This window comes from Megalobrama amblycephala, linkage group LG23, assembly GCF_018812025.1.
Source record: "Megalobrama amblycephala isolate DHTTF-2021 linkage group LG23, ASM1881202v1, whole genome shotgun sequence".
NCBI lineage: Eukaryota > Metazoa > Chordata > Actinopteri > Cypriniformes > Xenocyprididae > Megalobrama > Megalobrama amblycephala.
The window spans coordinates 5,029,638-5,042,002 of NC_063066.1; the positions used below are offsets into that span (position 1 = coordinate 5,029,638).

Sequence of the window (12,365 nt, forward strand, 5' to 3'; positions counted from 1 at the left end):
CACACAAACAATATTTTATCAATATTATATCTTCCACAAAAGAGTGAAAGTCATACAGGTTTGGAATGGCATGAGAGTGAGTAAATGATGAAAGAATGATCATTTTAGGTGAACTATATCCCTTTAAAGACTACATGCATAACATGATCTGTGGCAGAACAATGCTGCACACTGGTGGTAGCTTTGAGTTAAAGCACCTTTAAGTATGCAATAAACGATTTTCCCCCTCACTCATTTAATTTCACTTTAAAAAGAATATAATTATAAAAAGAAAAGCACAGAATAAAATATCAGTTCAGCAGATTGGCAGAGGAAGCACCTGATGCAATATAAAAGTAAAGCAATTTTCGGTGATTTCTCATCAAGACAAAGACAACAGTTTTCTGTAAACATTCAATTTATTTTGTATTAATTATAAGAACAATTATATTTGTAGAAAACAAAATGTAGGATATAGGCTTCCCAGCAATACCCATGATCTCAAACATACAATATATAGTCATAGCTATAGTTGCATAGATATGGGAATACCTGGATTGTAGATATTTTAAGAACATAAAATACATCTGTAACAATTAAGTAAAGCCTGTGAGCTTATGCAGTAATTATAATACCAAGTAATTAAGATGCACAGAAACTAAAAGAATCTAAAAGCCATTAGAAATGTTTCAATAAATAAAGACACTGCGTAAACTTATAACTACATAGTTCCGAGTCTGCACTAAAAGGTTTAAATACACAATTCAATAGTATTTCTATTTGAGCTAGAATTCTATTAATGATATATTGCAAAAGCTCCATTTTAGAAGGATTGTATATTCTGTTCAAATTCAGCCAAAAGAAGGACAGATTGTGTCAATTCCCTGAGCTTAGTACGCAGTAACAGTTGGATCATCCGGCTGTGTCTCCAGCTCCTTCAGACCTGCTCAACAGGTCAGACATGATGCCATTAAAAATGCTTTACCTGAGCCCTCTTTACTCTCTATACAGAATGAAAGCTGAGTCATAGACAAAAGAAAGGAAGGGTGCACTTTTTCAAAAGCTACTCTGTGACTGCACAGTCACAGTGACAAGGCACATCAGCACTCTGGTGCCTCTGCAATTGAGGTAAACATCTGGTGACTGGGTGAAAGAGTTCAACTTGCATTCACTCAGACAACAATTGCTCAGTATATATCTAAGCTTTATGGTCATTTAAAACTGCACAAGTACCCATAAAGCTGGGTAAATATCACAAATGAGATTGTATAACGCATAATTCTTACTGAATAAGCAACAAAACTAGAGTGGAAGGAGATAAGGAGTAGATATACAAGCTAGAGCTTGTCTAGCATAAACCATTTCTATTCATGTAGAAAAATAGAGCCATTATATACTGAACTTTAGCTATTAAGCAAAATGTGTTATAAAATGTGTAAATGTCATAATACATAAATTGTAAGGTAAATGTCATGAGATACACAATAACCTACAGTCAACAGTGTTTGAACTTCTATTTAAATGCCCTGAACAATACAGCACATCTTTTCTTTTAATGCCAATTTTGTTAAAAGAGACGTGAACAGATGATTGTCTATCCATTTTCAGAACCTTAAAGAGATAGTTCACAAACAAATATTTTGAAAAAATGTTTGAAAAATGAGGCATATTGTTTTGGTCACCACTTTCACTGTATGGACAAAAATACTGTTCTTTTATATTCCACAGATGATATAAAGGCACAACAGGCGGGTGAGTAAACGATGACAGAATATCCTTTTTGGGTGCACTATATAATTCTGAAATCATTTAAGGCTGGCCCACACTAAAAGTCTTAAACCCTTATCAGATTTTCAAAATATGAGAGACCACAAATATAAATCATAGATTTAGCGGTTTTGTGGAGTGCCACACACAACCAGAGTCCCGACTGTGAACATAAGAAATCTCGCAAAATCTCTCACGGTCTAAAGCGACTTTAAAGTAAACAAAAATGGCGGACAACTGGCAAGAAGAAATGGCAATAATAGTGTTTGGACTGCTTTTTTCAGGGGAAAAAAGAAAAAGGTTTGGATGAAGTAGTGTTATGCTCCGTCATCCATCAGCTCACTTTGTGACTGGGTATCCTTTCTTTCCACGTGACAAACTACAGAGTGTACACAACAGGATTTCTGATCTTAAATATTCAACATGTATATTTACGATTTGAGATCGGTGTGGCCTCGACATTCTTCCGAGCAGACTCAATCACACTTAGCACACCTCACACCACAGAAAATCTGATAAGATAACCTGTAGAGAACCATCAAGATAATCGGGACTTTACCTAGGATTGTCAGAAAAGGAGAATTGGGCCCAATTATCTTGTAGTGTATGGGTGCCTTTAAATTTAAATCTCTATATATTGCCAAATCATACAAATATTAAATGCAAAGACAACTTTGCTTACAAATCAATGCATTACAAATTATTACACAACAGTGTCACAATCACCATTCTGTGACTTCAAACTTTGGGCATAAGCGATGGCATCACTAACAGTGTGAAACTTTATTTCTTTGGTCCCTTTCTTTGGGTCATAGTAGCCTCCCCTTCGCAAGGAATCAATGACGGAGGTGTTGCATTGTGCCAAAAATACATTGACTCCCAGCTCCTTGTAGTCCTTGCATACCTCTTTCAAAGCATTGACTCCAGCAGTGTCCAGAAACAGCACTGGACTGCAATCCATGACCAATGTGTGTAAACTGGTGTGCTGTAGCAGATACACATTGGTGGACACATCCATCTCTTGCTTCTGGTCTTCAACACCTTGTTTCTGAGTCTTTTGCTTCTCTAGTTTCCTACGCCTGGCCTTTTCTTTAAGTGGATCCAGTCCCACACTGCGGTACAGTGACTTCTTAAATAGAGTTTGGTTGGCGTAGTAGATAGGAGCCTCATATCGGAAAACAGCCACTCCTGGTTGGGTCTGAAGGCCCTTGTAAGACCCAATGTCCTCAAAGAGCTCACGATCCCCTGCTTGGCCCAGCTGAAGGACTTGGGCAGACTGGGTTCGGCCTAGCACAAAGAACGCAGAGACCAGAACTCCAACCAGCAGACCTAGCTCAGTGTTCACTAGTGCTGATGCAGACATGGTAACCAGCCAGATGATAGCGTCCACACGGTTGACACGCCACATTTGGGGAATGTCCACAAACTTTCGCAGTGCCCCACGGAGGTTGACGACTATGATGACGGCCAGAACACATCTGCAGAGTTAAAGAGGACGCAATTAGGAATAGTGCAAATACACATAATTTCAACATAAAAATGGGACTGGATGTGAAAACCTGATTATATGACTTTAATATGTAATATGACTTTTTAATGACTGTGGATTTTATGAAATTATCTTTGTAATATGGGATTGTTTGTTGGTTGGTTCGACTGACGAGCCTTCTAGGAACCGGTTTGCCTTTCCACAGGCTAGAGAGCCACCACAGAGCCAGGCCTTACGTCACTCTATACATCTCATAGTTCCCAGCAACGCTAGCACAGCAGAGCCAAACAAACACACCAGGCTTGTTTGAGAATGCATCGGCTTCTCGCAGACCAATCGGCGCATGACATCAACGCACTGCGAGAGCGATCCAAAAGCACAAGAGACGTATGCTCTCCAAACACTCCCGCGGCAGTCCAATATCACACGCCGCTCGGTCCGATGCATCTCGAACAAGCCTTCCATCAACATGGCTTTGTAAACCGACATCGGTCACAGTAACCCTGCCCCTAGCCCCTGGCGCAAGCGATTCTTACTTCTAGACCAGCAATGTTTTGGTGCTACTTACAAACCACTTTTCCTGGTTCAGAGCTGGGGCTTTGGGTGTTGAAAGACAAAGACGTGATTTGAAACTAGGCTCTTGCTCTGAACCAGCACTCAAACTGCATTGGTGGAAAAGGGGTATGTATGAATAAATTGCATTCTAATGTAATGTTTTTTTAATAAATTAATAGATCTTAACTCCTCCTACAATTTATTACCAATTTTATGCAAGTGAAACTGACACAATTTATACGTACTTCTGCAATGAGTAGAAGAGAGGTGCAATAACAAGCAGGACGAGCAGCAGAACTAGGGCGGTCACCAACCCCGAGACCTGAGTCTGGCAACCAGTGGACTCCTTCACAAGAGTTTTAGTCAAGGCGGCGCTGGTCGTGAAACAACGGAAGAAGGAAGGAATGATATTACAGAACCCAATGGCATACATCTCCTGGTTAGGGTCCACCATATAACCATGCTTCTTGGCAAACATCTCGGACAGAGACACAGTAATGGCGAAACCAACAATGGCAATCGAAAATGCATCAACGGCAATATTGGGTATGAGGGACCAGTTCGGAAGCTGTGGCGGCATAAACCCTGTAGGAATGTTGCCGGCTACATCCGAGCCATAAGTTTCCTTGAACTTTCCAAAATGGGAGGCTAGAGTAGCAGCAATGACCACAAATAGCTCAAAGGGAATAGGGGCTTTGAGCTTAGCCTTGAAGCGGTCGTTGAGCTCTTTCGTGGGTACAAGTACAAGCAAGCAGATCACACTTGTTATGAGGTCACATATGTTGGTATGACCTAGATTCTTCAGCAGAGAGACCCAGGTTTTTATGAGCGAACCCCAGCCTTGGACACGAGGAAGGTGAAGCCCCAGAAAGTACTTTATCTGGGACGTGAGGATGGTGAGAGAGGCGCCAGTAGCGAAACCGCTCAACAGAGAGTCCGAGAGGAAGACTGAGACAAAGCCAACCTGTAAGAGACCCATTAACACCTGCAACCCAAGCAGAGCAAGACATTAATACATTTAGAGATTTCAAAAACTTAATAGAAGAATAATCTTGATAGATGGACCAACCTGGTAGACCCCTGCTGTGAAAGTTAAGGTTGCTCCCACCATGATTGCATAGCAGCTTCGGTCACAGATTGGACCAGTGCTGTTGTCCACAATTCCCATGATGGTCTGATTGGTGTCCGATGAGTATCCTGCCAGAGTAAGCTCCCTATCCACAACCTGTCCCACCAGAAGACACAATACCCCAAACATCCCAACGGATATGTGCCTGGAGGTTCCCAGCAGGGCATAAATAATGCTGGCAAAGAAGGAAGTATAGAGCCCATAAATAGGGTCTTGTTCTGCCAGTAAAGAATAAGCGATGGACTGGGGAACCAACAGGATGCCGATGATAAGGCCAGACATGGCATCCCCAATGATCCAGTCTTTGAATTGATATCGCGGCAGCCATTTGATGATTGGGATGGAGTCTACGAGCAGGGCTTTGACTCGAGCAGAACTGCAGGAACACTTTTTTCCCACCTTCCTTCTCAACACCTCCTTCCATGGCACCTTCTCTTTTACACGCTCCTCTAAAAGGAAAGGAACATCTGACCCTGTCTTAGCATCATCCTCTGCTGAAACACCATCACAGACCTCTTCAACTGGCATAATGTCCAGAAACGCTTACTGAAAGAGGACACAAAAAAGCACATTGATTAATTTGATTTAAAAAGAAAGCAGTTTGGATTACATATATGAATATAGAGAAAAGGGTGTAGCTTGGTTTTTGGAAATCTTAAGTATGAGTACTATTGACTTGTGGATGGTGATTTAAGCCATTAAAATATCATAAAACTAGTTAATTTAACTAATGCACCATGCTGGCAGAAGATAGTCGTATGAACTTTTCTGATACTTTTTTTTTTTTTTTTTTTAAATTGGGAGTATCAATGCCAATAAACTACTCACTGCCAAAGAAAGATATTAGAAGTTAATGTCAGTACCAGCAGACTTTATTATAAAATCATTATTACACACATCCACTAAGACCTTGACTCTCCTAATCCATTAAGAAAACACTTCTTCATCAGAGAAAACAGATGGCAAATATTAGCACTCATTATGACTGTAGGAACAAAAATGTAAGAAGCATCTGTCACAGTCTTGCTACTTTGCCAACTAAAGGATTCAAAGTCTATTGGGATCTGCTGCATGTTTGTTCTTATCAGTGAGGCAACATTGGAGCTAATTATATTTGGCTGCTATTTGGTTCACTTTACGTCAAAATTCACTTGGTAGTAACATATGAGGACCATAAAGGATTAATGATTATATAGAGCAGTAATAAATGTACTTTGGGTGACTTGTGAACTACTTAGAAGTACATAAATGGCATACATAGTACATAAATTGAGTATATTAACTACTTAGCTGGACTGTTTTCAGATATCGCAGATAGTGTAAATTGAAGTAATTTATCTTTTTGCATGCTCTTTATCACACTTATTTTAATACTTGTCATAAAAAAAATAAATACACACATTCCCAAAACTGTAAAGAAATTGTATTTTATTAAAGTATCTTGGTAACACTTTACAATAAGGTTTAATTTGTTAACATTAGTTAACTACAACTAACATGAACTAACAATGAGCAATATATATTAAAAAATGTTCAGTTATTTACTATTGTTCAATTTATCACTATTGTCTATTACTATTTCTTGTTATGTAGTGTTATTTACAATTATTTGTCTTTGTAGAAATCACATATCCCCAAGCAAAGTGAATAAAGAAACAAGATCATCTTCAGACACAGACTGGATGTGCCACAGTGATTCCAATTAATACAAATCAGCCTGATCATTAAGTACTTCCTCCAAGTCTGAAGCAGTAATTGCTGTGGAGATGCTGAAGATGTTCTTAGATCAGAGGAACAGATAAGAAGTCCTGATGATGTCCTAAACAGTGAGTATAACCACCAGCCTGCTTGGAAAATGATGATGCCTCCCTCCAGCACTATAATCAACCTTCCCCAGCTGCAACAAATTTCTATCTGGAATCTTTAGATTGAAATTTGTTGCCCATTCTCAATCGGAAAGTGCCCAAGCAACATCCCTCGGCAACATTGCTCAAAAAGTTGCCCTGTGTATCATCACCTTTAAGGACAGGCACCTTGAGGCACTTGACAAGCTCAGTGAGATTACATTCAATGGAAACTTGTGTCTTGTCAGCACAGGTTTTGTACTTGTATTGAAAAGCAGGACCAGCATCCGATTCAAAACTCAACACTGCCTGAACATTTCATAGGAATCCTGCTGGGGTTATTCTGCGCTAAAACCTGTATCAGTTCTCGCATGGTAGGGATGGATATCACCAACTACCTCACAACAGAGTGCTGCAGTGATGACGTATTTTTGTTGGCAACCTAGAAGTTAGCCTCACCCCGTTTCTCTCGACAAAAAAAAAAAAAAAAACAATAGGATTTTTCCATTGGCTTTTGGATTATTGAAGAAAATAAGCTCTGTGACTGACTAACATAAGATTATGATTCTTACATGTTCATCATGGTAATCGTCACAAAGGAACACAACTTAATGAATTTTAAAGCCTAAATCACCAGAACCCAGAAGTAAAAAGCTTAACATAAGCTATAAATGAACTACAGTACAGTCAACTTCATCATCATTAAGGTTCCCACTCTTCCCTCTCAGTCTCAGATTTGTTGTCCCATTTTGCCACGTGTTAGCAATTATCCCTGCAGCACTCTATATGATACATGTTGAGATACATTTCTGGATCACGAAACTATACCAAATGGACAAGAAAAATCCAGATTGTCCACTTGAGAAAGAAAAACACTCAGATCACACTGAGTGCATTTAGAAATCAGTGCACAAAGAAATAAAAGTATCTTAAGTATCAACACAATATTAAGAAGAATATAATTGCTTTATTCAATGGTCATTTTGTCTTCTATTTTAAAAGCTTGTTCACACCAACGCAAATGTTCGTTTTTTTTCGATTTTTGCGTGCCATTTGTCTGTTCTGACCAATGCTCAAAAAAATGGCAAAATGGGTTGAATGAAAATGCAGATTCACTCTCTGACAGTAGGTGGCGTTTTTATAAAAGCAGAAATACCCTGGTTACGTTAGGACACAAAGTACCACGTAACTTTATGTTTCTGACACCTTGTCACAGAGAAGAAAAGAAGTCATATAGTATTTACATGTTTTCAAACATCTGTTCAAATTTTTGTATTTATCAAATAAATAGTAAATACAAGAGTACATAGACAAGATAGCCAGTTCCGGATTCTTCTTCATTTAGAAAAATACTATTCGTAAGCACCACCAAGTTGTGGTTTTATGTAACAGCAGTGACTCAAGGGCATGTGATCAAAAGCTCAAATCCAGTTGGTCGGCCAGATTTCTTTGCAGCGCAATAGATATTAGAACACTCCATAAAAATAAAAAAAAAACACATTTTTCAATAATTAGTTTATCCACCATGTATGGAAGCTTGTTTCCACCACGAAATAAAAAAGTAAATCGTTAAAGTCCCTTTAAGCCAAGTCATTTCACTTAGCGGCCATCTTTGAAACACCTCTTGGGCATTCAAGTGCCGCTTCTATCTCTTTGAATGAGGAAACATCAAATTCTCCAAAGCTGTCTGCCAAGCTTTCGATTAAATTTCATATTTGAAATCAATGAGGAAATCTGACAACTGTCTTGTAAATTTTGTTTCTAAACGCTTGAATCATGACAAAAAAAAAAAAAACTTTATTTTTCAGGCTGGATCAAACTAATGCGCATGCACAGTCCTAAGTGAGCATCCCTACAGGAAGCGCGCATCTGACTGTTTCTATTGGAACCGGAGCTTCTAACGGCCGCTGCAGTGACTCGATGACTTTACCAATCGCGATTGGCTCTTATTTAGAAGGCGGGACTTATTCCGCCATATTGCGTGTTGCACTTTCTCCCATTCAAAACAATATGAGTGACGCATCTTGTGTTATTCTATAGTCTTTGCTGGTTATTGTGACTTTTTAATATCACAATTCTGACTTTTTCTTACATTTGCGAGTTTACTATATCTCACAATTATGACTTTTTTTTTCTCACTCACAATTCTGACTTTATTTCATGCAATTCCAAGTTTAGATATAGACTGAGTAAAAAAAGTCAAAATTGTGAGATAAAAGGTAAAAATGAACTTTTTTTTATTTCGTGGCAGAAACAAGCTTCTATAACAAGGTGTCAACACTGGCCCGAGCCATTGTTTCACAGTCTGAAAAGAAACAGGAGACTTTTGTTCCTGAAATGCTGTGCGCTTGACTGAGTGCGTATGCTAAACCAAAGTATATCCTACTTTGGGCTTAACAGCTGATCCTTGAAATTAAAATGTTTATCACACCAAATTTTCACACCAATAATTGTCCTGGTGTGAACGAGACAAAACATTTCCCTAATGAAATTAGGGAAAGGCATCATGAAAACACATTGTGTGATTTTATAGCTTTGAAATCATTCAAAGGTGCCCTAGATTATGTTTTTAAAAGATGTAATATAAGTCTAAGGTGTCCCCTGAATGTGTCTGTGAAGTTTCAGCTCAAAATACCCCATAGATTTTTTTTAATTAATTTTTTTAACTGCCTATTTTGGGGCATCATTATAAATGCGGCGATTTTATGCTGCGGCCCCTTTAAATCCCGTGCTCTCCGCCCACAGAGCTCGCGCTTGCCTTAAACAGTGCCTTAACAAAGTTTACACAGCTAATATAACCCTCAAAATGGATCTTTACAAAGTGTTCGTCATGCATGCAGCATGCATGCGTCGGATTATGTGAGTACTGTATACTGTTATATTGTTTACTTCTGATTTTGAATGAGTTTGATAGTGCTCCGTGGCTAACGGGTAATGCTACACTGTTGGAGAGATTTATAAAGAATGAAGTTGTGTTTATGAATTATACAGACTGCAAGTGTTTAAAAATGAAAATAGCGACGGCTCTCTTGTCTCCGTGAATACAGTAATAACCGATGGTAACTTTAACCACATTTAACAGTACATTAGCAACATGCTAATGAAACATTTAGAAAGACAGTTTACAAATATCACTAAAAATATCATGTTATCATGGATCATGTCAGTTATTATTGCTCCATCTGCCATTTTTTCCGCTATTGTTCTCGCTTGCTTACCTAGTCTGATGATTTGGTTGTGCACATCCAGACGTTAATACTGGCTGCCCTTGCCTAATGCCTTTTATAATGTTGGAAACGTGGGCTGGCATATACAAATATTGGGGGCGTACACCCCGACTGTTACGTAACAGTCGGTGTTATGTTGAGATTCGCCTGTTCTTCGGAGGTCTTTTAAACAAATGAGATTTATATAAGGAGGAGGAAACAATGGAGTTTGAGACTCACTGTATGTCATTTCCATGTACTGAACTCTTGTTATTTAACTATGCCAAGATAAATTCAATTTTTCATTCGAGGGCACCTTCAACACCTATTGATTACTAACAATTACATGCAAATGTGGCATAATAGTGCCACATTTTTAACGTCTATTAAAGTGCCCTTTTGGTTGGCACTTTGTGGTCAGATGGGGCGGAAACTTGCGTCACTGAACATGATAACGTTCAGTCTGGGGCCACAGACTGTCATGGTCTTTCGTAAAAAAGAAAAGGTCATAAATCAGTCCATTACACTTCAAACTGGCTCTCTTGACAGTGAAACTTCAAAGTCAGACAAAGGAGACTGAGTGGTTGACATCACCTTTACATTATGAATTATTTTTTTTAAATCACATTTAGCCTATAAAACAAGTGGTGTTAATTAGTGATACTGACGTGTACACTATGCACCAATGATCTCATCTTCAAAGATTCCTTGGAATTCCTTGGAACACTGATCAAAGAGAAGATTTGTTTACAATAATCAGAAAAGCCACGTTGCAGAAAGCGCATTTTTACTCTTTTTCTTTTTAAGTTAAACAGTAATGTGGTGTGGCGTGGAAAATAAAAAAAATCGCAGCATTCAAATACATAGTCTGAAGCTGACATGCAAACTTTATAAACTTAATACTGTTTACTGGAGCCATTTTTCTCGCTCATTTCAATACCAAACATTCATAAATAACAATCATGCACACATAAGACGATAAATGCATCAATCCAGTAACATCCGCAAACTTAAACTTCTCGTATAATCGTCTAAAATGTATGATAAGTAAATGAAATACATTCATATATGAAAAATAACTAGCCTATACGAAAGAAACGACGTGTTTTAACAGTGGTTTGTTTCATGCTCTGTGCTCTGACTTCATGAATGGCACTATTGAAAACAAAACTGCAACGTGTACAACTGACTCAAGTACACTTCGGTAAAGTTGGTTTTATATTCGCACATTCGGACTTATGATAAATTCAGACTTTCCAATAAATGTGCAATAAATTAATGTTTAGGAATTTTAAGCAGTGACATGATATTGACAACCAACGATTTTCAACTTACAACATTTTTCACAGTCGATCAAAATAGGCAAGTATTGTTTTAATGGCATATTTACTTGTGAATGTCCACTGAATGTCCAATGTAGTGTGATTAACAAGGCTATTGAATACGGATGTCCGAATGTGCGAATATAAAACCAACTTTACCGAAGTCTCAAGTACAGTATCCGCGGAAGGAAAAGCTGCACGGAGTGTGTTGAAAACTCACCTCTGCGCTAAGAAATCGTTTCATTAAGTCATTGTCATCCGGGAGAACATTTAAATCACTCGAGAGCTTCGCCTGACTGCATGTACAGATTTATATATAGATCTATACTGAGGATCTACAGTATTCCGTGACATATGAAGCCATGCTAAGTTTGTAATATCACGTGGACCGCGAAAAGCTTTTACCACTGGTCACGTGACTGCTAATTCCTGGCTAGATCCAAAACCTGAAAACAGTGCTTTCTCAGTAGTTTCTAAAGTCGACAGCACAACCCCACAAAGTTTCGACACAGATCCTGTGTCCGGCTTGCGAAAATACTACGGCGAAGGCTTGACTTATGAATATTAATTCTGTGCGCTCAGTAGGTCGACCTGATTGGCCGAATTTTTCTGTGCTGAAGGCTTGGCTCATGAATATTAATTAGACAAATTGACGCTACAGGAAGGCTTCCAAGCAACGTCAGCGGCGCTGCCTATTTAATAGTCATAAGTTAAACCTTCGCAATAGTATAATCATAATAGGCTACATATTTAATTTACTGTCATTCAAATCTAAATTAGAAATTCATATGATCTAATGTCAACTGCTGAGATTGTCAGAAGAAATTAATTAGGTCAAAGGTGGTATAAGGGGACCTATATGAAGTATATAACATGATATTTCTTATTAATTAATTTTTACATGTTTAACTATATATCTGCTCAGCATTTAGGATGAATGTTTTTATGGAAGTTACTGAGTGGCTGAGAATCTGGACATGTTAAAAACATGATTTAACAATACATCATGTGAGGCTTTAAGGAGATTGTAAAAATCAATCATGTTAAAAAAAAAAAATAAAAAAAAAGATATAT

General features: G+C 38.2%; 1 protein-coding gene across 2 annotated transcripts; it reads right to left on the minus strand.

Moving 5' to 3' along the window:
• Positions 1–385: 385 nt before the first annotated feature.
• slc26a2 (solute carrier family 26 member 2) lies at positions 386–11,821 on the minus strand. Of its 2 annotated transcripts, XM_048176441.1 has the most exons (5): positions 11,512–11,821; positions 10,638–10,695; positions 4,860–5,465; positions 4,036–4,775; positions 386–3,224 (listed from the first exon to the last, which is right to left on the minus strand). In XM_048176441.1, exons 3-5 carry the CDS (start codon positions 5,445–5,447, stop codon positions 2,450–2,452), a joined length of 2,103 nt encoding a protein of 700 aa, XP_048032398.1. In that variant the 5' UTR covers positions 5,448–5,465; positions 10,638–10,695; positions 11,512–11,821; the 3' UTR covers positions 386–2,449. The 2 variants fall into 2 exon arrangements, with proteins under 2 accessions (XP_048032398.1, XP_048032397.1); XM_048176440.1 differs by lacking the exon at positions 10,638–10,695.
• Positions 11,822–12,365: the final 544 nt, after the last annotated feature.